The sequence below is a fragment of the Schistocerca americana genome, chromosome 2 (assembly GCF_021461395.2).
Source record: "Schistocerca americana isolate TAMUIC-IGC-003095 chromosome 2, iqSchAmer2.1, whole genome shotgun sequence".
NCBI lineage: Eukaryota > Metazoa > Arthropoda > Insecta > Orthoptera > Acrididae > Schistocerca > Schistocerca americana.
Window position 1 is genome coordinate 113620406 of NC_060120.1, and position 26557 is coordinate 113646962.

At 39.4% G+C, this 26557-nt stretch overlaps 1 protein-coding gene across 7 annotated transcripts in view; it reads left to right on the top strand.

The window, feature by feature from the left end:
- Nucleotides 1-26557, top strand: part of LOC124596608 (leukocyte elastase inhibitor-like) — a 170053-nt gene that overhangs the window by 123367 nt on the left and 20129 nt on the right. The window contains exons 8-9 of one of the 7 annotated variants that reach the window (XM_047135829.1): nt 5679-5812; nt 19121-19257. The exons of 1 other annotated variant lie outside the window; for it this stretch is intronic. In XM_047135829.1, the coding sequence (XP_046991785.1) occupies nt 5679-5806 (128 nt within the window). In that variant the 3' untranslated portion in view covers nt 5807-5812; nt 19121-19257. Of the gene's footprint in view, nt 1-5678; nt 5813-10076; nt 10209-19120; nt 21064-26557 lie in introns of those variants that run through there. 5 more of the 7 variants (XM_047135831.1, XM_047135830.1, XM_047135828.1 and 2 more) reach the window with 5 other exon arrangements.

Consider the following 26557-nt stretch of genomic DNA (forward strand, 5'->3'; position numbering starts at 1 on the left):
TCCTACCCATGACAACAGGTATTTGACCATGTGTGGCCTGAGATCCATCCCCTATACTTTCATGAATCAGCTGTGCTAATCTTCCCTTCCCAGTCCTATTTAGGTATAGGTCATGCCTAGTGAAACCCCACCTGTTGATAGTCCCGATGGGCACCAGAGAAACATGAGCATATTTGGCTGCCCTCAGAGACATTCCTAACCCCAAATTGATTCACCTCACAGCTCCATCAAGGTGTGGCCGATCATGATGCCAGAACAGCTCAGCAAAGTGTTCGTTGGTGCCCTGAGTCAGGGAAGCTATCTTGTCCCAGTCATCACCTATGTCATATGCCCCATCCCTGTCCAAACTGTGCCGGCCGGAGTGGCCGTGTGGTTCTAGGCGCTACAGTCTGGAACCGAGCGACCGCTACGTTCGCAGGTTCGAATCCTGCCTGGGGTATGGATGTGTGTGATGTCCATAGGTTAGTTATGTTTAATTAGTTCGAAGTTCTATGTGACTGATGATCTCAGAAGTTAAGTCGCATAGTGCTCAGAGCCATTTGAACTATTTTTTTTGTCCAAACTGTTTCCTGCCCCACTCACTATCACTACATGGTCTTCTTTTGTAAAGTCCCTAAGTCCTCTATCACATGACTTAGCCCTGCATTTGGCTTGAAGATACTGGTGGCCTGGTACACTGCCCCTAGACTTTCCTGTAACTGAGACCTACACCTCGCCCATGGCTACTAGCTAGCAACATTTTCTTCTTCCTAACACCTTGGACACTCTTAGGCTTCCTGGCCTCAGTTGAAGTGTGCTGCACACTTTCTGTTCCTTGTTCTACCCGAGGCTCTTCTCCACTTAACTCTGGCAGCAGTAGATACCTATTTTTGGTGTTGATGATAAAACTTTCAGATCACATTCTCTTTCTAACTATCCTTCTACCAGCTGTCAGTTCCAAACTACCCTCCTTCCCCCTATCTTCCTTGATCCTTGCTTCCTCCAACTGTGCCTGAAGGGCACATATTTTTCTTCCCACTTCCCCAATCAAAATGTCCCTACTGCATACTCCGCAATTCCAGGAGAGAGCCTCTTCTGTTCTCCCAATCCGCATAGGGTAGCCGTGCGGTCTCAGGCATCTTGTCACGGTTCGCGCGACTCCCCCTGTCAGAGGTTTGAGTCCTCCATCGGACAGGGGTGTGCTTGTTGTTCTTAGCATAGGTTAGTTTAAGTTAGTTTAATTAGTGTGTAAGCCTAGGGGCCGATGGCCTCAGCAGTTTGGTCCCATAGTCTTTACCACAAATTTCCAATTTTTTCTCCCAACATTCTCCCCACTGCATCCCCCCCCCCCCCCCCCCCCCCAGTGAAAATATTTCCTACAAGGTTGGCAACAAATCCCTCTGTTCACTACCCTATAACAACTACCATATTTCTCACTCGCAGTTAGTTTCAAAAGAATAATTAAGTATAAGAATGTTTTAAATTTGTCAAGGACGTAAGATTGGCTCAATGTAAACAAAAAATGACACAAAGGTCTATGTGTAGTTGTTGTTATTTTTGTACTGATTTAGAGATACAATGTAAGAAGAATGAATTAGTAATTACTTTGCTTTTAGAGAATTTACGTATCAAACATGTTTGTCAGAAAATTTAGGCCTAGATCGTGTCTATCTAACTAGTAAACAATTCAAAATGTATTAGTTAACTAAAATTTCAAAACGTTTAATTACACTTTTATTGCAACAATAGACACTGATGAAACCAGTAGCTGTCTTTTTTAATGAATTTTTTTATGAATTTTAAATGATGTCCAACATCTTATGTACATTCTATTTACCAACAGGGTCTCATAGACGAATAAATAAATTAAAATAAAAGGTGAATTTATTTTTGAGGAACACTATTGAGAAAATTAGAGATCCAGCATTTGTGGCTGAGTGTAAAACAATTCTACAGCAACCAATGTACAATTCACAGCACTAAGATAAGATACAAAGAATTAGGGTTCGTATGGAGGCATATAGACAGTAAATTTTCCCTTGCTCTATTTGTAAGTGGAATAGGAAAGGGAATGACTAGTAGTGGTATAGGATACTCTCTGACATACACCATACAGTGGTTTGTGGAGTACACATGTTACCAAAAAGCCCAGTTCTGCCTGCTTCATGATCAGAAACCTCACTCACTATGTTGACCTTCAGACAAGAGTGCTAGAATACTATGCTTACTTTCACTCAGTTCCGTCCTTTGTGGAACAAGAAACAGTTTTAGCACTCACTTGAAATAATTTGAGTAAATAATGTGAAACATGAGCTGAATGGCTAGATGAAACTCTAAAGTTAATTGTTGCTAACTTTTATAATATCCTTGTGAGTGCTGTAACCATTTATTAATTTGTGGTTTTAAGAATGCATAGGAGATAACAACTGGAGGATAGAATACAACTTAGTACTGGAAGAAAAATGTGTAACTGGTGTGTATGTTTACAGCCGAAAGTGATCTAGAGAAAAACACGCCAGTGTTATTAGAAGCACATCAACATGACAAAGAAGGCAGCCTTGAGTTAATTTAATTTTCTTATAATGTCGTTTAATCTGCTTTAATATCTTCAACAAGTGACAAAATACCTGTTCCATGAAATACAGTAGCTGCAACTGAGAGGGTAAAGAACACAAAATAGTAAACAGTGTTGAGTAATGCATGTTCTAGGTATTTGCAAAACTCAAGATAGGAAAAAGAAGAAGAAAAGCTGAAGCAAAATGAGTTTGGGAAGGCCACTGTGGAGAAATTTTTGAGTATTTAAGGGAAATATTTATATATTATTCTTTCCATAATTTTCTTCATAGCCTTACTATGCAATAAGGGACTATATGTATACAGTACAACACCAGTTAACTGAACTAAAGGGGGAAGCTATTTTGGACTTTTTTTTTTAATTACAGTATGGATTTTTGGAAAGTTAAATGAATTCAAAAATCTCTTTGTAGGTTATGCTAACATTCTTTATTAAATTTAAAATTACATTTTTAGGATTATAGTACATTTTGTACAGTATACTGTACTTAATAGTCTGTGGCAAATTAATTGCTCATTCAAAAAACTCAGTATATTTGTTTGTTTCTTGTGCCCCTTCAAATGTTTTCAAGGAGAAATGTCCCACCATTGTTAGAAGGGCGTCAGCCAATGTTGACTCACTGCATTGTTTGCCAGATCTTATAGCAGTCTATAATAACAATATAATGGAAGGAAACATTCCACGTGGGAAAAATTATATATAAAAACAAAGATGAGGTGACTTACCGAACAAAAGCGCTGGCAGGTCGATAGATACACAAACAAACACAAACATACACACAAAATTCAAGCTTTCGCAACAAACTGTTGCCTCATCAGGAAAGAGGGAAGGAGAGGGGAAGACGAAAGGAAGTGGGTTTTAAGGGAGAGGGTAAGGAGTCATTCCAATCCCGGGAGCGGAAAGACTTACCTTAGGGGGAAAAAAGGACAGGTATACACTAGCACACACGCACATATCCATCCACACATACAGACACAAGCAGACATATTTAAATATTTAAATATGTCTGCTTGTGTCTGTATGTGTGGATGGATATGTGCGTGTGTGCTAGTGTATACCTGTCCTTTTTTCCCCCTAAGGTAAGTCTTTCCGCTCCCGGGATTGGAGTGACTCCTTACCCTCTCCCTTAAAACCCACTTCCTTTCGTCTTCCCCTCTCCTTCCCTCTTTCCTGATGAGGCAACAGTTTGTTGCGAAAGCTTGAATTTTGTGTGTATGTTTGTGTTTGTTTGTGTATCTATCGACCTGCCAGCGCTTTTGTTCGGTAAGTCACCTCATCTTTGTTTTTATATATAAAGTCTATAATAACAACAACACATGTACTATAATTTCTATATTCTATTATACCTAGTAAGTTTCTGAAAGATAAATTCTTAATATAACGATGGAAAATACAGGATGGAATGTAACAATGTTATGAAAAGCAAAGTTGCTACTCACCATATAGCGGAGATGCTGAGTCGCAGATAGGCACAACAAAAAGACTGTCACAATATAAGCTTTTGGCCAACAGAGCCTTTGTTGAAAATAGATGACACACACACACACACACACACACACACACACACACACACACACACACACACACACACACACACACACACACACACACACACACACACGCACGCATGACTGTGTGTGTGTGTGTTGTCTATTTTTGACAAAGGCTTTGTTGGACAAAAGCTTATATTGTGGCAGGTTTTTGTTGTGCCTATCTGCGACTCAGCATCTCCACTATATGGTGAGTAGCAACTTCCCTTTTCATAATTCTTAATGCAGGTTTTCCACTAGTATGTGAGAATCATTGTCAACTATCACTCTGTCATTTGTGTCCCCTAGTTTGGGCTTTTTGATCACAATGGCATTTGACTGCAAAACTATTTCTACAGTTTAGTGGTCTATGATTTTTTGTGAATCATCCACGACAACCCATTCATCCATGTTGCACATATCTATGTCATCACATCCAGGAAGTCTTTTTAACAGTCTGTCAACTTTTAAAAGTTTTCTGACTCATCTTCAATCCCATCATACATTTTTCTCCAGCACCTTTCAAGTGTTTCTGCTTTCACATTATCCCAGGCTTGCGCATACCAACAAATTAATGTGTTTCACATGTATAGTCCTCAGTAGATTATTCATGTTTTTGTTTTGCACATCACTGTCTTGCAGGATGGTTCTCAAAAATAGCCCACAGTAGTGCTGCATAAATGTCACTGTTAGACCCTGATCCACTGAGTGAATTAGAATAGTAGCACTTTGGGAAAAAAGGCACAATAATTTGCCACTTTTTAAATTGTAAGGATGCATATGCAGATTCTCAGTTAATAAGATGGCTTTATTAAGCAGATCTTTTCCAGTTAAAATTTTTCAACTTTCAGTAACACTGATCACTAAACGATTTGCCAAAGAGTTCACAGGACATCCCAGAGCTTTATTGGGCTTGAGAAAAAAAGAAAGAAAGAAAGAAATGGGAACTGGTAGTGAATTCTGGGCAACATCCTTCAAGGCTTGAGGTATTTTTGACTTCCCGATGCACGTAGAGGTGCAGATTGTGCGCCAGACATTTGATGCCAAAAGAATAGTGGCCCATTCTTTTTTTTTTTTTTCATTCTGTGTCCTATGGCAGATTTTTCTTCTGAGAAAATTAAGGATTTTTGTAAGTAACATCTTAAAATTAGCTACTGTTTTCAGACTCTGTTTTGGAAACGTCATCCACGTCTGGGGCTGCAGATGACTTTTCTCTAATACATTCAGTTGCCAAATGACTGGTAAGTTGGTGGGTGGGGAAGCAACTCAAGCTCAAGTTTTCACATTTCCCCATTAATAGTAGTGCGGCACACTCTTGCCTTGAATTATTTCCATGCAGTACAGTTTTTGCAGTTTTCAGAGGTGTTTCAGATAATCTGAGTTTCTGTTAATGCAAGTTCAGTTAACTAGGGTTTTACTGTAATCCTATTCTATGAATAAAATTTGGAATCTCTATGAGTGTTAGTATACTCAAGATTTTAGTCAAAGAATTTGGATCAAGTGAGTATTCTAGCAGTAAGATATAATTTTGGATAGATTTTCCTTTTACATGCACAGAATACTCTTACAGGCGTTATTCATATGTTTGTCCATAGGGCTAACTATCATGGCACTCTCATTGCCTCCACCTCCTGTTGATGTCAGAGTGAATCATCCATTCTTGTTCTTCCTCAAGGATACTTCCTCTAACATAATTTTCTTTGGGCATGTTACGACTCCTTGAGAAAAGGTAATATAACTCATATTTGGAGTCTTATAAATGTGGATGCCATGTAAAAAGATTTACGTAACCTATTATAATTTTCTTATTTTGTGTTTTATGTTCATTGTTCACCAAAAAAAATTTCTTCAGTATCATAAAGAAAATATAATACATTCTCCTAAAGTGAAGGAAGTTGGCTCTCTTTCACAGATGTGCCTCTTGTCAGAATGGTAGGTAAATATCGTAGCAGATTAATACTATATGGAACAGAACAGAGGTATTCAATTACCAACATTTAAACAGGAATTTAAAGTAGGGTAGACAGAAAATAACTCTGGAATTACAGACATTTCATGTACCTGGAGGAAGAGTTGCAGAAGGAATAACCAAATAAGTTAAATAAAATTATACTGATCCTGTAGAAATAGAAATTACTTCAAATTTTGCTTCAGTGTCAGTACAAAAGTCAGGGATAGTAATTTTGGGAAACAAAAGCATTCCTGAAACTGTATGTTTATTTAGATGCAGGATTTACCCTTTAATGAAAATGTGCCTCTCTAGGCCTGAGACTTCAAAGTGAGAGTGTTTAACAGGATTTGCATTAAAATGAAGATTCTGCTATTTGTTAGAAGGCTGTTTGTGAACAGAAATGTCCACATTACCAATATACAGATCTACATAAACTTCAAAATAAACATTATGAAATACAGAAAAACATCATGCAAATATTAGGATGGAAAAGGCACTTGCATATTCCTATAATTGTTAATCTAAATGACTATTAGTGATGTTGATGTCTGAGTCAATTCTGAGTAGCATTTTGGTTAACTGAGTGGTTAGCAGTAAGCATTTGATTCAGTACCACACCAGTACTTATTAACAAAAGTAGAGTCGTATAGGACATCAATCGAAATTTGTAACTGGATTGAGAATTTCTTGATAGAGATGGCACACCATGTTATCTTGCATGGAGAGTCACTGACATATGTAGAAATAACATAAGGTGTGCTCTGGGGAAATGCATTGTGGCCCTTACTGCTCATGTTGTACATTAGTGTCTGCACACAAAATTAATTCCTTCCTTCATTTATTCATAATAACTTCCGGTTTTTCGCAGATGATGTAGTTACATCTCATGAAGTAATGTCTCAAAAAAGCTTAAAAATGTAAAACTATACACATCATAAAACATGCAAACATAGTATCTTATGCAGTTTCAGTATCAGTGAGTCACAATTAGAATCTGTCAGCTCATTGAAATATGTGGCTGGAACACTTTATAGGGATATGAAATGGAACAACCACATAGGCTCACTCAAAGGTAAAGCAGATGTGTAGACTTTGGTTCATTGATAGAATACTGGAAAAAAATCTCCTCAATAAAGAAGATTACACACAAAGCACTCATGTGACCTGTCCTAGATTATAGCTCAAGTTTGTGGGATCCATACCAAAAAGGATTAAAAGAGGACATTGAAAATATGCAAAGAAGCTCAGTATGAATGGTATTAGATTTACTTGAATAATGGGAGGGTGTCACATAAATATTCGAAAAGCTTAACTTGCAGACCCTTGAAAATAGAATACTACCCTACAAAAGCTAGCTTACAAAGTTCCAAGACCCAGTATTAAGTGGGGAATCTACAAATATACTACAACTTCGTACATATCACAAGACAAGATTATACTAATTATTGTGCGCTTGGAGGAATCAAAACAGTCATTATCTTCACATGCCATATGTAAATGAAATCAGAATAAACCCTAATTCTTGGTAGGATGAGAAGTACACACTGTTGTGCATGTCTCAGTGGTTTTCACGGCATAGATGCACATGTAGATATTAAGATCACAGTAGTAATTTGAGCTCTAGGAGCTTGAGTAGAGTGGGTCGTAGAAATTGGACAACCAAAACACAAATCCTTCAATAGAAGACCTCGGTATAATAATGATTATAAGAGTGATTAACCTCATGTCTTTGTGAAAAGTGAAGAGTGATAGTAAATAATGATTTACAGATTTAATAAACAGGCTTATGGAATGGGATGAGAAACATTTGTACCTTGGCATAGATGGAAGGTACATAATAATGGGAGCATATTTTGTGTGTGTGCCTTTTGAAACATTCAATGAACCTATCTACCATACTCTTCATCACCAAATATATCATCACCAAATATAAGATCCAGACCTCTGCCTGCTGGGAAGATATAGTAATATTGATGATGAATAGTTACAAGAGAACCATTGGCAGGAGTTTTGAAAAATGCCAAATTGGAAGTAATCTGTAAAAGTCTGAGAAAAAAAAGGTGAAGAAAAATAAACAAAGCGGGGAGTTGGAATGAAGAGGGCATGAGCAGACCATTACAGAGAGATGTAGGCACCTATATCTCATAAGTACTGAAGAAATCATCCTACATATAGTTTGTTCACCTTTTAATACACATGGATATCAAATTTAAGACATCTTTTACAACAATAAAATTGTGAAACTTCCTGGCAGATTAAAACTGTGTGCCAGAATGAGACTCGAACTCAGGACCTTTGCCTTTCGTGGGCAAGTGCTCTACCAACTGAGCTACCCAAGCATGACTCACACCCCATCCTCACAGCTTTACTTCCCCCAGTACCTCATCTCCTACCTTCCAAACTTCACAGAAGCTCTCCTGCGAATCTTGCAGAACTAGCACTCCTGGAAGAAAGGATATTGCGGAAACATGGCTTTGCCACAGCCTGGGGGATGTTTCCAGAATGAAATTTACACTCTGTAGTGGAGTGTAGTGGAGTGTGCACTGATATGAAACTTCCTGGCAGATAAAAACTGTGTTCCGAACTGAAACTTGAACTCAGGACCTTTGCCTTTCGTAAGCAAGTGCTCTACAAACTGAGGTACCCAAGCATGACTCATACCCTGCCCTGACAGCTTTACTTCTGCCAGTACCTTGTCTCCTACCTTCCAAACTTCAAAGAAGCTTTCCTGTGAAGTAAAGCTGTGAGGACGGGGCATGAGATGTGCTTGGGTAGCTTAATTGGTAGAGTATTTGCCCGTGAAAGGCAAAGGTCCAGAGTTCGAGTCATGGTCTTGCACACAGTTTTAATCTGCCTGGAAGTTTCATATCAGCACACAATCCACCACAGAGTGAAAATTTCATTCTGGAAACATCCCCCAGGCTGTGGCAAAGCCATATGTCTGCAATATCCTTTCTTCCCAGGAGTGCTAGTTCTGCAAGTTTGCAGGAGAGCTTCTATGAAGTTTGGAAAGTAGGGGACAAGGTACTGGCAGAAGTAAAGCTGTGAGGACAGAGTGTGAGTTGTGCTCAGGTAGCTCAGTTGTTAGACACTTGCCTGCGAAAGACAAAGGCCTCAAGTTCGATTCTCGGTCCAACACACAGTTTTAATCTGCCAGGAGATTTCATATCAGTGCACACTCCACTGCTGAGCAAAAATTTCATTCTGGAATAAAATTGTGTTTATATAAACATCAACTTCCATAAATTTTGACTCTGTGGACTTGGATCACATGAAATGATATGTAGTAAGATATGCTTGTTGTTTCACAGACTCCCTAAGTTTGAAAGAAAAAATAGGAATAGTGGCTGACAGAAGATTGTAGCCAAGGAGTTCTGTACAAGTATAAAATTTCACTGTTGCTTCCAGATGGCTTTGATAGTTGATGCTGGATGCTACAGACTCAGTGTTGTCTAAAGACAAGTTACAACTGAGTTCCAATTAATTCTATCCAGTATGCACTGACCACAATTTCATTTTTTGTGCCATCTTAGTGTTGCCCACTACATATTTTGAATTACTGCTGATGCAAATGCTATAGAAATGTAAACAGAGATCTCAAGTACAAACAACATTCTGGGGAGGGCAATCACAGTTCAGAAACATTCTGAATAACAATAAAAACACTCAACACTCAATAACCATTCAAATTATCATTTAAATCATAACAACTAAAACACTCAAGAGTGGCAAGGTATTTCCAATTTGTTATTAAAAACAGTCAGACCATTCTTTATACTTTCTTTCTCTGCATCTATGTGGTAGTGCCCTAAGACAGTTCTCAGCAACTTTTAAAACTAATTGTGAAACTTCTGTATCCAGTTTTCATGGAATTCCCAATAAATATGATGAGTATTAGAATTTTCTGTCATTAACCCTTCCTGATTTATTCATTTCAGAATTAGACTCATTTGAGAAAAACTCTATAATCTGCAGAAAAAGATAGTCCTGGCTCACAGATGAGAATATTCTTAGTAATGGTAATTAATATTTTTGTCCATAGGAGCAATTATGATGACATACTCCTTGCCTCAACCTCCTGTTGAGTTCAAAGTGAATCATCCATTCTTGTTCTTCCTGAAGGACATTTCTTCCAATATAATATTCTCTGGACGTTTTGTAACCCCATGAAAAGGTAATACATTTCTTTTTTGGAACACTAAGGAAATTAAAAGAATTTTCATATAATTCAGAAATTATTTTTTTTTGTATTTTGTGGCTGATGCTTTTTGAATAACATCATTTATTGGAAAAGTCACTTGTTCTTTCACAACTTTTCTCTCAGCACTAATTATTATGGTGTTGTGTGCCTTCATCACTAGCAACAACAGTACATTAGTGTTCAAAAGTCAAATGTAATCTTAAAGAAAAGAGAGAAATCACTGTAAATGGCCACAAAGATTTAACCAAAAAGAAAAACTGAACTGTCTGCATACCTTGGTTATTAAACAGAACAAAAATTTTTCATTAATCCCATAAAGCCTCAATCATGTTTTGACTTTTCTTCTCACAGAATGTAGACTCTTGGCTCTTGGTGAAATTTAGAGTGTAATGGCATAACCATGCCATAAACTCCCTGTCTCATAAACAGAATTCTCAGATAGCCTGAAATGTTCAGTAAGAGTTCTTCACAGGTAGTTTAAAGGTCCAAGTGGATTTCAGTCTTCCTCAAATAAAAATAATCAATGCTAGGCGCTGCTTTTTTCTGCTGTATCTTCTACTGTGTTTTGTATAAAGGCAGTGACTTTGTTGTAGCATACATAGATGGTGAAAGAGAAGAAAAACTCCACAGGTTAATATATTGATTTTCAAACATAAAAGTACACTTCTAAAAATAATTCGCAGCATGCACATTTGAACTGTGTTTCTCTTCAGCACAATGCAGCAGATGAGAAGTGACCCTGCTGTGAAGTCCTTCAGCTGCTCACACACTTGATTGTATTTCACCCTCTCTCTCTCATATTGTGCAAATATGCATCATTTCAACAGTTTTATATTTCCTGTGGTGTACCTAAACCATTTCATGTGCATGCCCAGATGTTTTCTTAAACCTGTCATTGCTGCTTGCCTCCTTCTGCAGTCCTTTGTTACCTGAACAATTGTTTCATCTGTAATAATGTTGACATCTCTGAAAAGCTAAATTACAATGTTTTCTCCTTCAAGCTATCTATTGATATAATACAGCTGATAATCACATCCCAAGTATCCAGTACACACTTGTAAAGATAGGAGACATAAATATTATTTTCTGGGCACCTAAATTCATGGTATTCAAGACTATCTGTTAGTTAATAGTGTACTAGGTAACTTGTAAATGTTAAAGCTTGCTTGTATCTCATATTTTAGTTTAACTGTTTGTCATCTGTAATGGCAGTGTGGTACCATGCGAAATTTTATTTACAATGTCATCAGGACTTGGATGTAACTGCACTGAAAATAGCTACACAGTAGGTGAAATCAACCTGCAGTACACAGATTAAAAATTTACGACCAATGCTTCCCCTCTTCCCAATCTTGGAGCTCATTAATGACATTGTGGACAAACAGTTTATGATGGAAACAAACCTGAAGATCTACGAGGGCAGTTCAATAAGTAATGCAACACATTTCTTTTCTCGGCCAATTTTGGTTGAAAAAACCGGAAATTTCTTGTGGAATATTTTCAAACATTCCCGCTTCGTCTCGTATAGTTTCATTGACTTCCGACAGGTGGCAGCGCTGTACGGAGCTGTTAAAATGGCGTCTGTAACAGATGCGCGTTGCAAACAACGGGCAGTGATCGAGTTTCTTTTGGTGGAAAACCAGGGCATCTCAGATATTCATAGGCGCTTGCAGAATGTCTACGGTGATCTGGCAGTGGACAAAAGCACGGTGAGTCGTTGGGCAAAGCGTGTGTCATCATCGCCGCAAGGTCAAGCAAGACTGTCTGATCTCCCGCGTGCGGGCCGGCCGTGCACAGCTGTGACTCCTGCAATGGCGGAGTGTGCGAACACACTCGTTCGAGATGATCGACGGATCACCATCAAACAACTCAGTGCTCAACTTGACATCTCTGTTGGCAGTGCTGTCACAATTGTACACCAGTTGGGATATTCAAAGGTTTGTTCCCGCTGGGTCCCTCGTTGTCTAACCGAACACCATAAAGAGCAAAGGAGAACCATCTGTGCGGAATTGCTTGCTTGTCATGTGGCTGAGGGTGACAATTTCTTGTCAAAGATTGTTACAGGCGATGAAACATGGGTTCATCACTTCGAACCTGAGACAAAACGGCAATCAATGGAGTGGCGCCACACCCACTACCCTACCAAGAAAAAGTTTAAAGCCATACCCTCAGCCGGTAAAGTCATGGTTACAGTCTTCTGGGACGCTGAAGGGGTTATTCTGTTCGATGTCCTTCCCCATGGTCAAACGATCAACTCTGAAGTGTATTGTGCTACTCTTCAGAAATTGAAGAAACGACTTCAGCGTGTTCGTAGGCACAAAAATCTGAACGAACTTCTCCTTCTTCATGACAACGCAAGACCTCACACAAGTCTTCGCACCCGAGAGGAGCTCACAAAACTTCAGTGGACTGTTCTTCCTCATGCACCCTACAGCCCCGATCTCGCACCGTCGGATTTCCATATGTTTGGCCCAATGAAGGACGCAATCCGTGGGAGGCACTACGCGGATGATGAAGAAGTTATTGATGCAGCACGACGTTGGCTCCGACATCGACCAGTGGAATGGTACCGTGCAGGCATACAGGCCCTCATTTCAAGGTGGCGTAAGGCCGTAGCATTGAATGGAGCTTACGTTGAAAAATAGTGCTGTGTAGCTAAAAGATTGGGGAATAACCTGGTGTATTTCAATGCTGAATAAAACAACCCCTGTTTCAGAAAAAAAAATGTGTTGCATTACTTATTGAACTGCCCTCGTACTTTTGTTACATCTACCACATAACAAAATTCTATTTTTGCCCATTTGTTAGTGGATGATTAAAACTCTTCCTACTATTATAGCTTGAATAGAAAACATATAAAGGCTATTTATGAAATAAGCCTTTCTCTGAAGTTTGCAGTTGTTTGTGTGAATGTATCAGATAATATGATTCAGTTGAGGATACCCATGTATTTGACAGGAAGTCTTCCACTGTTCAGCTGCAGTTGATCTGAATTTCTTATCTAGAGCCCAAAGTTCCTGTTAACCCACCATTACTTAGCAATTCTCCTTAAACTCCCTCTCACAAAAACCTGACACTGGACTTATCATAGGTTCTTCAATTTTTAGTACCAGTTATGTTTGCCACATTGTTATTCAAAAGTTCTTCAATCTAGCATGTTGCCTGTTTTGTAAATGTTTTCGGTTGTTAATTGCTAGCATCATCATATTCTCATTTGTCAGAATACTTCATAATCCAGTCGTGCATATGTTTTGCATCATACAGGCTTTTCATTTCCTATATCTTCATTGTTTCTATATCTCACAGGATTTTCTATCCATTTAGTATTCACAGAGTGATACTCTTTATTAAAGACCATTTCCACCTATCTAATGCCCCAAATATTTTTAGGCATGCTTCATTCTCACTTCACTTCTTGCTGTCTGCTTTGTTGTTGTTTTTGTTGTTGTTGTACGTAGTAGTGGTGGTGGTGGTGGTGGTGGTGGTGGTTGTCGTCGTCATCGTCAGTCTGAAGACTGGTTTGATGCTGTTCTCCATCCTAGTTATCTTGTGCAAGCCTATTTGCCTCTGCATAGCTACCATATCCTATATCGATTTGAAACATTAACAAATGTAGTATTTCTCAGTGCCTCTGGAGGTAGCCTATCAAACAATCCCTCCCATATAAACATCCTAAAACTTTGAGTCTCCTCCACCATATTTAGTTATTTGCCTTTTTTATGTGTCTTCATCCTGTGTGTCTCACAATTTCAAATTTGGGGCAATATGTCCATTTTGAAATAAATGGGAGCCTCAATTTTTATTTATTCAAATGTTTTAGAAAATATAACAACATGATAAATTTTCCATCCAGTTTGCTGTATGAAAATTGTGAATGTTACTGTAATTGTTTTATGCAGAAAAATATTGTGGGTGGCTTGATGAGTGGAGCTGTTGATTCCTTCAAATTAATAATATTACATTTTAGATTTAATTATACAGACACTGCATGCACCACCCATCAGCCATGAGTTTCAAATGTCCAGCCATAAGGAAATAACAGGTTTCATTAGATCAGCAAAAAGTGATAATTCTGCTGACTATGATGGCATTCCTAGTAGAATATTAAAATCTTATGCTGAATTGATGTGACTACTCTTCAGCTGTCTTTGTAATCAATAAATGACTTGGGACATAATTCCTTCAGACTTAAATGTGCTACAATAACAACCATCTAAATACACCAAACAAAAAATTCATCACTCCCTGTGTACATCACACTGGTACTATGTAATACTGCTTTTAGCCTTAGTAACAGCCTCAACTTGGTGAGCAAGGAAACTCATAAGTTTGTTGAGGTATGGAATATCAGGTTAAACAGTCACTGAAGAGTTGGTCTCATAGAGCTACCAAATGGTGGATTCTGTTCATAATTAAGGTACACCAGCAGCAAGATGCAATCAATATCTTCACTCCATGTTAACAGTGATAAGGTTACCAAAGCAGAGCCACTAATGCACAGCCACTAAACATGGTTTTCCAAAATTCCTTCACCAAATAAGATGAACTAAATATTTTAGAATATGAATCAAGAACAGATGCCACTGTAAGTAACTTAGAAATCCTTAGTGTAGTGAAGGAGCTTAAATTACTTAGTAAAGGTAAGTCTTCTGCTCCAGATTGTATACCAATTACGTTCCTTTCAGTGCATGCCGATTCAGTAGTAACATACGTGGCAAACATATGCCACTGCTCACTTGACTGAAGAGCCATTCCTTAAGATTGGAGAGTTGCATAGACCACTCCAATAATCAAGGAAAAAAATAGAAGAAATCCACTGAATTATAGACCCATGTCACTGTCAATTCGCAGTGGGATTTTGGAACATATACTGCAGGCTGTTCCAACCGAGCTCCAGGGAGCCGGAGCACTCACTGCGGCAGCTCGGAGCCCACATGGAGGGGGAAAGCGAACTCACTGCCCCCTGGCCGCATGCAGCTGTAATAATCCGTGCTCAATGACAGCTATGACTAGCCGCGGGAGCTCTGTACCTCTATTGGAGGATACCTTTCTATTCATTGAGAGGGATGGTCGACCGCAGTGTTTTGTATGTCATAAAGTATTTAATTCTGCGAAGAGGTACAATATACAGAATTAAATACAGTCAGGTAGAAGGCGTTGCACGCAGAGAACTGGTAGCCAGGCTTAAGAACGACATACCAGTAGATGTATGTTTAAAAACGGATTCGTAATACGGAGGGTATCAAAACATGCAACATAGTTCGTGTTCTGTAATGCACCAAGAGGCACTGTGTGCTGAAACAGTAGAGCTAGGTGGTGTAATGAAAGATGTCGCGAACTGTGTGAATTTTGTGCGTCGTCAAAGGATTCCTGAAAGATGTGGAAGCAGAGTATGGGGATATATCTTACCACAGTACAGTTCATTGGCTGAGTCGGGGAAAAGTTCTTGATGTTTTCTTTGCCATTAGTGAGGAAATACCCATTTTCTCGAAATGAAAGGGGAAGAAATACGTTGTCTGAAAGATATAAAATGGATATCAGACCTGGCGTTCCTAGCTGACATAACTATGCATCTGAATAATTTAAATCTGTCATTGCAGGGCAAAGGGCAGCTAATCGTTGACATGCACGACCAGATCAAAGTGTTCATGGAAAAGTTACGTTTATTTGAGAGACAGATGAGTAATGGACATCTAACGTTCTTCAATCATCTTGCTTCTTTAAAACTACCTGATGGTACTACTTTCGGCGATTACCAAGCAAAGTTAAAGCACCTCATCACGTCGTTTGAAACACGATTCCGAGACCTCACTAGTTTCGAAATGGAACTTAAGGTATTCAGCACTCCTTTTTCAGTTTCCACCGATGACTTGTCATCGTCGCTTCAATTGGAGATTATTGATTTGCAAAATTCAACTTTGTTGAAAGAGAGGTACTACATCACGTTGTATTTGTCACAATGGTAGTGTTCATTACAGAAAAAACATTTCCCAAACTTCACAACAATGCCGCTCAGATCATGTGCATGTTTGGATTTACGTTTTGATGTGAGCAGCTTTTCTGAGCAATGAAAACAGTTATAAAGTAAGGAACGATTGCTTCTTCAGGATGCAACAATGAAGGCCATCCTCCGCATTAACGCTGCGAACACTTTGATGCCTGATATTTCCGATCTTGCAATGAAAAGAAAATTTCAAACTACAGAGGCCCAATAAATTTAGTATGCAATTTCTTGTAAAACATTTGTTTCTTATTTATTTCCTGAAGATCGTATTTCCTGGTGTAGCACGTCACCACGTCTTAGCAGCTAAGAGTGTGAGGTTTTCGATCTTGTAAGACGCAGCTGGCACATCAAAACCCTTGCCTTGCCGCCTGCCTCAGCCAGCCGTGCCACGTGCCGGCGTGCCGGCCCACTTGACTGGTCACAGCGAGCGACGCGGCTCCCTGGAGCAGGGAGCGCTCTGTGGCTCACAGCAGAGCCCACGAGCTGGAACAGCCTGATATACTGTGTTTGAATATTATAAATTACCTTGAAGAAAATGATTTATTGACAAATAGCCAACACAGATTCAGAAAATATTGTTCTTGTGCAACACAACTGCCTCTTTATTCACACTAAGTAATGAGTGTTATTGACGGGTTTCCAGATTTCCAGAAGGCTTTTAACACGATTCCTCACAAGCAACTTCTAATCGAATTGCTTTCCTATGAAGTATCATCTGATTCTTGATTTCCAGTCAGGAAGGGTGCAGTTTGTAGTAATTGATGAAAAATCATCAAGTAAAACAAAAGTGATAACTGATGTTCCCCAAGGAAGTTCCTAATCTACATAAATGATATATGAGACAATCTGAGCAGCCCTCTTACAGTGTGTCATTTACCATCTCTTTAAGTCATCAGATGATCAAAAGCAATTTCAACATGATTTAGACTAGACATGTATGGCGCAAAAATGGCAGTTGACTCTAAATAGTGAAAAGAGTGAAGTTATCCATATTAGAGCTAAAAGGAATGTGCTAAATTTCAGTTAAATGATAAATCACACAAAACTAGAGGCTATGAGTTCATCTACATACTTAGGGCTTGCAATTACAAGTGACTTAAACTGGAAATATCAAATAGATAACGTTCTGGGGAAAGTGAACCAAAGACTGTGATTTGGTGGCAGCACACTTAGAAGATGCAACAGGTCTATTAAAGAAACTGCCTACACTACAGTGTCAGTCCTCTTCTGGAGTACTGCTGCATGGTGTTAGATCCACATAAGACAAGATTGTTGGAGGACATGAAAAAAGTTCAAAGAAGGATAGTTAATTTTTATTTTTGTGAAATAGAGGAGAGAGTGTCTTGGACACAATGTCTGAGTTATGGTGGCAATCATTAAAACAAAGGCATTTTTCATTGCAGCAGGATCTTTTCATGAAATTTCAGTCACCGACTTTCTCCGCCAATATGAAAATAGTTTGTTATTGTCCATCTACATAGGGAGAAATGATCATTGTAATAAAATAAGAGAAATCAGAGTTTTTATGGAAAGATTTTAGTGTTTTTTCTTCCCACTCGCTGTTCGAGAATGGAAAAATAGTGACATATATTGAAGGCGGTTAAATGAATCCACGGTTTGATGAATCCTCTGCCAGGCATTTAATTGTGAATTGCATAGTAGTCATGTAGACTACAATTATTGTAGCAATGACCGTTCAGTATTGATTTTACTATATCTACATTATGCACAGTTCACCACGCTATTTAATTTTTTGTTAGCTATGGCATCTCGTCAACATAGACTTCAGTGACACATCAGCAGATGAAAAGATATATCATGTAAAGTTACATAAAAGCTTTGTATGATGTAGTAGATAAAAGTAGCAGCTGAGCAATGTAAGAGGAAGAGCACTGGCCATTTCAAAATAGTTGCTTTTCCTCTAAAACAGTAGCCAGAAATAATCCTAAAATTATCCATGTATGCACATTGGCATATGTCATAATTTGTTATTAGTGTAGTTCACAGAAGTTTCCTGGCTGTTAATGTATAACATAACTTATTTCACATCCCTAAAGGCTCTTAAGGATGTGTGAAGAAATGAAAGAAGTTGATGATTGAGCAGGAGATAGGCCAGGTGCAAGAAGCAGTTTGAAGCTTTAGTTGCACTGCTAAGATCAGAATATGAGAATAATACTGAAAACTGTTGGTAACTGATCACCCAACTCTGACATCACATTGAAACAAGAAAGTATAATAAAATAATGAGAATAAATAAATACAATAACAAATAAAATATGAAAAAGGCAGATAGAAGACTCGGTAGAGTGAGTGAGATGAGCCGCACATTGCATTACATATTCATTTAGTAAGCACAAATGTGTCATGGGCATGCTCAGTGGCGGATGCTGCAAGAGAGGCATTCTGCATCATGGTACAGTCTACTCTTACAAATCTGAGAACATACATTCATGGAAGAGTCAACCAATATATAGCTTCCTCATGTGTTTATCTTTTGAACAGTCCATCAAGATACAATTAAAGATGTCTGAGACCACACAGGGGCTTACCGGCAGTCACTTTTCGCGTGAACAATGTGTGATCTCTGTAGCAAAGGGGGTCTCTGGTACACAAAGAACCCTCCACTACACACCATAAGGTGGCTTGTGGAGCACTGATGTAGATGTACATGTAGATGTAGCTGTAGTTGTAGAGGGTGAATGGTGGTGGTTGTGGTGGTGGTGGTGGTGGTGCTGGTGGTGGAGGAGGAGTATGTTGACTATTATTCATACTTCTTTAAAATACTTAATCTGGATGTCAGTAACATACAAATAAAAAAATGTTGAAATAGTTTGAATTACTCTGTTGCTTTTATATCACTCAAAATTGATTTTTATTTCAGCTGCAATTATGCGTAACAGGATGGCCCCAATTCCACAGGAGCCAGTATCATTTAAGGCAGACCATCCTTTTATATTCTTTATAAAGGAGTACCAAACACAAATTAATATCTTTGTTGGACACTTAAGTAATCCCTGAAGTATTTAATACTACACATAGTAGCTATTCTATGGTGTAAGTTCTGTTAATATTGTTGCAACTTATTTACAAGAAAGAAAAATGGTAAAACTAATGTTGTATCAATGTTTTTATCAAAGAAGCTTAAAATGCATGATAATAAAGGGTGTGCATAAAAGAATGCCCTAGTTTCAATAGTGAATTATAACCGTTTAATTTAGATTCTTTATTACAAATGATACATAAAATTGAAGGTAAACTAATCTAGTTTTTCTTATAAATGTTCAATATTCACATGTTCAGTTATATGACATGTATCCAAACCAAAATCCAATTTCCGTAGTTTTTGTTAAAAGCCCCAGAGTAATTGAAGAAATAGCATCTTCAGTCCTATATCTTAATTCCGCAAAAATATTAGGTAGTGCTGGAATGTAAATATAATCTTTTTAACACCAATGGCAAGGCATATCATGGTGTAAAGTTAGATGAACATGGAGGTCAGTGGAAAATTGCTTTGTTGTATTGATCATTATGAGCAATACAACACTCAGGCACTTCGATGTTCAGCCACTCTCATACAAGGAGATGTCAGTGGGGAAGTGCTCCATCTCATTGCCAAATGAAGTTTATAGGTTCACCTTTTAATTGGGATACATCCTTTCTTGCAACATATCCAGATAAATCACCACTGTTATTGTAGATTCAGTGGAAAAAATTTGACAACACTCATGATGTTGAGACATGGCACAGAATTTTGTGGAATCTCTTTGGTGATGTACAATTTCATGATGACTGTTTGATCCCCAGATATGGAAATTATGGATATTTCTCATCCCATGTGAATGAAAAGTTTCTTCATCACTGAACTCCACATGATCAGGAGTGTCACTCTTCCCACTGGAACACGTCGCTTGTAAAGCTATAACATACATGATAACCATCTCGCTTTAAAGCGTGTATCAGCTGTAATTGGTATGGATGCATATCTACACATTTTCTTAATCCTCGCAGTACTGTGGAAAGAGTTACTTTCTGTTCTTCTTGAAAAATAATATTTTTTGTTTTTAATGAATTCTTATACCAGAATCTATAATTGTTTGAAATTTTTCTGTTAAATATAATCCCAAAATTTAAGTTTTAGTACTGAACATCACTTTCTGCAACAAATGTCATATTTATATTTTGGAGTTCAGGAGCCTTCTTGCATATCCATATAACTTCAAAAAGAAGCTTGTCAATAAAAGCCAATGACAGTTAATGAAATCTGCATTTTAAAAAATTTTTTGTGGTGGTTATAAAGTATCACTCCCTTCAGCGCACATATTACAGAAAATGCATTGGTATGGCTACGGTTGCGCTGAAAAATATTTTCGGGTTCCAGACCCTACTTATACATCAAAACCTACTTAAAAACGGTATTCTTAACAAAACTTGACAACAATTAATGAAAAAATAAATTTCTTCGTGGTCATAAAGTACCATCCCCCACCACCCTAAGCTCCCTCTTGGTAGTACAGGTTATAGAAAACGCATTGGTATTGCCAGGTTTAAAACCTTTCACACTGTCGTCTTTGGCAACTGAAGTTCGAAACTTGTCTCTGAACAGACGGCTTAGGACTAAAAAGGTAAAACACTCTGGCATTGTCAACATACTCTTCTGACACTTTTGGTCCTCCTGTGCTTATCACTTTACACTTACATCTGGCCATTCCAAATTGACTATACCATCAGCAAATGCTTTTGCCACATGGGGGATCACAGTTAAACCTTAAGGAGAAATGCACAGTGAACTGAAACTATAGATTCACTCTTGGAAAATTGCAGAACGCAAAATGATTTACATGCAGGAGTCACCATTCTGCATATGTTATGCTGCAAGTGGGAAAATGACAAAACAGTACTCACGCATGTGCTTATCTAAACCTGTTTGATTTATCTTTAATTGTGATCTTAAACCAACATTTTACAATGCTTACAAGAGACGCTATTAAAATTTACAACTAGGACATTCTTTTATGAACATGTTGCATATTGTAACATTCTTTGTGCTGTTATGCTGAGAAGAAATATAAATTAAAATTAATTGAGAAAAATTTGCAATACAATAAAATTAATGTTTTGGTCACAACTTTGCTTTTAGTATGTCATTGATCCTTGACCCTGGAAGCTTTATTTTGTTCTTCACCTTTATTTTATTATTCACATTATTATCCCTGTGATAAATAATACAATAAGTTCCTGCATCATAGGTATTTTGTTATTATTATTATTATTATTATTATTATTATTATTATATCTCTCCTTATTGTACACTGCAATTATTTCTTTAGTGCAAATGCTTTATTTAAAGTTGATAGTTTTCCTTTATTTAAAGTTGGTAGTTTTCCTGTAGAACAGAGCATTAAATTTCCATAGCCCTACACTAAAATTTGTCCTGCTTGAAATCGAAGAGCTCTGAAAATATTCTCTTACAAGAAAGTGCTCACTGAAAAAAGTACGATAGGTGATTTGTAGCACTTGCATCTCTGTTGCAGCAGGAAGAGTTACAGATTATTTGTGACAGGCAAATATATATATTTAGAACCAGAACACCAGTTACACGCATAATGGTTAAAATCCAAAACCAAATAAGGTTCTAAACATGAAGAATTTACCAGTATTAATGCTACCATGACAGTTAGAAAACAGAAGATAAAATTTCCTTGTAACAGATCTTCTGAACCTGGTGTTACTTTCTTTGAAGTATGCAATAAAAGACAGACAGCAAGTAATGTGTAGCAAGCAAATACAGAACTAGGTGTTGATACAAATCTATATAATGGAGAAACATATTTTACATGAGTCAAAATCAGAACCATTTATGGTTCCCAATCTGAAAATGTCCTGACTTCAGTTTACTTCTTTCCTTTTCTTTTTATTTGCTAGTTATTATTATCTGTAAAAATTCCAGATTAATAAATGGCAGCAGCACTGTTAATCTTACACTTGATCACTTGATGTTCTGTGTATGCTTACTTTGTCATCATTAAGGATCGTCCCCCCCAGGGGGCTCGCCACTCTTTGGTGGGTTCGTGCTTTGCTGCCACGGGGCCCCAGCCTTTGCAGCATCTTTTCCCTTCCATGCTGCATGTCTATCCCCTTGCTATACTTTTCCCCTCCCTTGGGGAACATGTCTGGGGTGTTACTGGGAATGTTCCGCATTGGCTGTAGCTGATGTAAGAACAGTCTCACCACTGTTTTTATGCTCCCTTTTCCTTTCTTTGTTTTCCTTCCCCTCTCATTCCTCCACTTTGGTGTTTGAGGTTCCTCTTTTTCTTCTTCCTCCCTGTACACTCCTGAAGGCCAGCCCATGCATCTGGTGCGTAGCAGGTGACTGGGTAATGCGTAATTCCTAGCCTCGGGTCGACCAGTAGGGTTCATACGTACCCCTGGTACAGGCCAGGCCCAGGGAGGGGTGATTGCTTGAGCTGCAACCTTCCCAAATTGCCAATTGGTCCCTCTGTCAGGTCTTCAGGAGGTGTGAACAATCACCTAAGGCAGGTATGCCTCCTTGTGAAGGAGGCCCCCAGTTGGAAGGAACACGCCATCGGAGGTGCTGGCAATCATGGGGAATTTTCTTGCAATGAGTCAATTATCTTAGCAACCAATGTCTACAAAATGTCAGCGTAATGGGGCTGATGATCCAATGACCCTTCCTGCTGCACCATGGTTCCTCGTGGTATCACATACAGAAGACAGTCAGTCCTTCGCCACAGTAAATCCGTTTATTATTCAGAAAAGTGTTCATGCAATTGCTGGCCCTGTGAAATCCTGCTCTTATTTACAGAATGGCACTTTGCTTTTGGAGACTCCTTCTGATTCTCAAGCACAACAATTGCTTGCCACCTCACTTCTCCTACGGCTACCCTGTTCGTGTCGAGGTCCACAGAACTTTGAATTGGTGTTATTTATACTAGGCTGCTCAACAGTCTAACTGAGCCCGAAATCCAATCTTAGCTCTCTGATCAGGGTGTCACTGCCATCCATCGGGTGATGAAAAAGGTAGATTCCTCCTTAGTGTCCACCTGCACTCTTTTTCTCACCTTTGATAGATTGGTGCTTCCGTCCAAGATCAAAGTAGGCTATGAAATTACCACAGTCCGGGCGTACATTCTGAAGCCAATGCACTGCTGCCAGTGTCATCTTTTCAAACACGCTAGAACATCTTGTCGAGAACCATCCAAATGTGTAAACTGTAGTAGGGATGTGCAGGAGGGCAATTGTCTGCCTCCTCCTCCCCACTGTATCAACTGCAATGGCACCCATGCGGCCTTCTCTCAGGATTGCCCTGTGTATCTTGATGAGCAGGCAGTCCAAGAGATCTACGTAAAGGAGAAAGTGCCTTACCCAGTTACACACAAGTTATTGGCTAGTCAAAATCCCTGCATTCTCCCATCTGGCACTTACAGTTCTGTTCTTGCTACCTCTCGCTCCATGAAGGACATGTCCATGCAGAAATGCAACCTCAAATTCAGCTCTGAGGTTGTGAAATCGCCCCCTTTCAAGGTAGTATTGCCATCCTCCTGTCCAGCTGTGCAACAAGCCATCAAACCCTTGCCTCAAGGGACGAAGGCACCAGCTACACAACCGGTAGGCCAGAAAGGACAGAAGGAGTACTCCCATGAAGACTTCCTCCGTCCCTCCAGCCAAACAACACCTGAGTCTTCCTCTAACCAGAAAGGCTCAAAGAAGTCCACCAAAGGCAAACTGTCTTCTCCTTCACTGACTCAAAGATCTTCTTTGATGGTATTGCCCTGTGATACCTTAGCCCGGCTGGCCTCCATGTCGCCAGTGTGCACCACTATTCATTTTTCAGTGCTGGACTCCACAGACTGACAGCACAAGTAAGCCAATGCTTCTGTGGACCCCATGGAGCAGGATCTTCCTGCTTCTGTACCGTGTAGCAGTGACCCTTCACAGGCTGTCACTCGGCAGCCGCTGAGGTGACACCCTTACATCTCTTCCTCATCATGACCCTCCTCCAAAGGAATGTTCGTGGCCTTTGGTCCCACAAAGAGGATTAACGGCTTCTTTTAACATCGCAGCATCCCCTTGTACTCTGCCTTCAGGAAACGAAATTGCACCCTCATGACCGCTTTGAGCTTTCACATTTCTTCCCTGTTCATTTTGACCTTCCCCATGAGTTCAGCATTCCGTCTCATGGGGGCATCATGCTGCTCATATAGGATGACATTCATAGTCAATCAATCTCCCTGACCACCCATCTTCAAGCTGTTGCAGTTTGCCTTTTTCTTCCCCACCTGATTTTTTTCCCTCTGTACCATTTATATCACTCCGTCATTCGATGTCACCAGGGCAGACTTCTTTCTGCTTACTGGGCAGCTACCTCCCTCTTTTCTGCTACTCGGTGACTTTAATGTGCATCATCCACTTTGGGGTACGCCCAGAACCTGTCAGAGAGGTGCCCTCCTGGCTGATCTTCTTAATCAACTCAACCTCTTCTGCCTGCCTTAACACTGGGGCACCCACTTTCCTTTCTGATCCTCGCACACCTATTCCCATTTGGACATATCCTTCTGCGCTGCCCAGGTTGCCCATCATCTTGAGTGGTCAACTCATTCTGATGCCTACTAGAGCGACCATTTTCCATGTGCTATCCATTTGTTGACTACTATGACACCTGCGTGCAAACCCAAATGGCAGCTTACTAAGGCTGACTGGAGGCTTTACTCCTCCCTGGTGAACTTCGAGCTGGCTGGAGTGGCCGAGCGGTTCTAGGCACTTCAGTCTGGAACCGTGCGACTGCTACGGTCACAGGTTCAAATCCTACCTCGGGCATGGATGTGTGTGATGTCCTTAGGTTAGTTAGGTTTAAGTAGTTCTAAGTTCTAGGGGACTGATGACCTCAGATGTTAAGTCCCATAGTGCTCAGAGCCTTTAGAACCTTTTTTTTTTTTTTTTTTTTTTTTTTTTTTTTTTTTTTTTTTTTTTAACTTCGAAGGACAAGATTTCCCCAGTTGTGATGACCAGGTGGAACGTCTCACAAACGTTATCCTTACTGCTGCAGAACATTCCATTCCTTGCACTTCCCCTTTACCATGTCATGTCACAGTCTCTTGGTGGACTGAGGCATGCCGTGATGCAATTTGTACATGGAGAAGTGCTCTCCACATTTTTAACCATCATACTACGATATTGAACTGCATGCATTATAAACAGATCCATGCAAATGTCATTGCATTCTTCAGGATAGTAAAGAAGCTAGCTGGATTTCATTCACTAGTTCTTTTAACAGTTCCACCCTTTCCTCTGTCATGTGGACCAATCTCCGATGACTCTCTGGGACAAAAATCCATTCGCCAGTTTCTGACCTGACAGTAGCAGATGATGTTATCATGGACACTGTTGCTATCTCCAACAGCTTGGGCTGCCATTTTGCAGAAGTTTCAAGCTCTTCCCACTATCACCCTGCCTTCCTCCATCAGAAACGAGTGGGGGAGGCTCAGGAAATTCCCTTCTCTTATCAGAATTGAGAGTGCTACAATGCTAGCTTTACTGTGAGGAAGCTAGATCATGCTCTCAGTTCATTACAATCCCCCATCCCAGGGCCAGATGCTGTCCACATTCAGATGTTGCCGCACCTTTCTCTTGTGGGCAAGCACTTTCTGCTTAACACATACAACCGCACCTGGGCAGAGGGCACATTTCCCAGACTTTGGTGTGAAGCCACCGTCATACCCATACCCAAGCCCGGTAAAGACAAAAACCTTCCTTCTAGCTACTGCCATCTGTCTCTCACCAACTGTGTTTGCAAGGTGATGGAACATATGATTCATGCCCAACTGGTATAGTGGCTCAAGTTTCACAATTTACTAACGAATGCACAGTGTGGATTTTGAGCATGGTGTTCTGCAGTTGACCATCTTGTTACTTTGTCCACTTATGTCATGAATTGTTTTCTGTGGAAATCCCAGACAGTGGCCATGTTTTTCGATTTGGAGAAGGCCTACAACACCTGCTGGAGAAATGATATCCTGCATTCTCTTTACATGTGGGGATTCTGTGGCCGCCTGCCCTGTTTCCTTCAGGAATTTTTAAAGTACTGAGTTTTCAAGGTTCATTTGGGTTCTGCCTTGTCAGACACCTTTATCCAGAAAAACGGTGTGCCTCAGGGTTCCATCCTGAGCATTGTTCTCTTTGCTATTGCCATTAACCCTATAATGGCCTGTCTCCCACCGGGCATCTCTGTCTCCCTTTTTGTTGACGATTTTGCCAGCTATTGCATTTCCACATGGGGCTGTCTCACTGAGCGACATCTTCA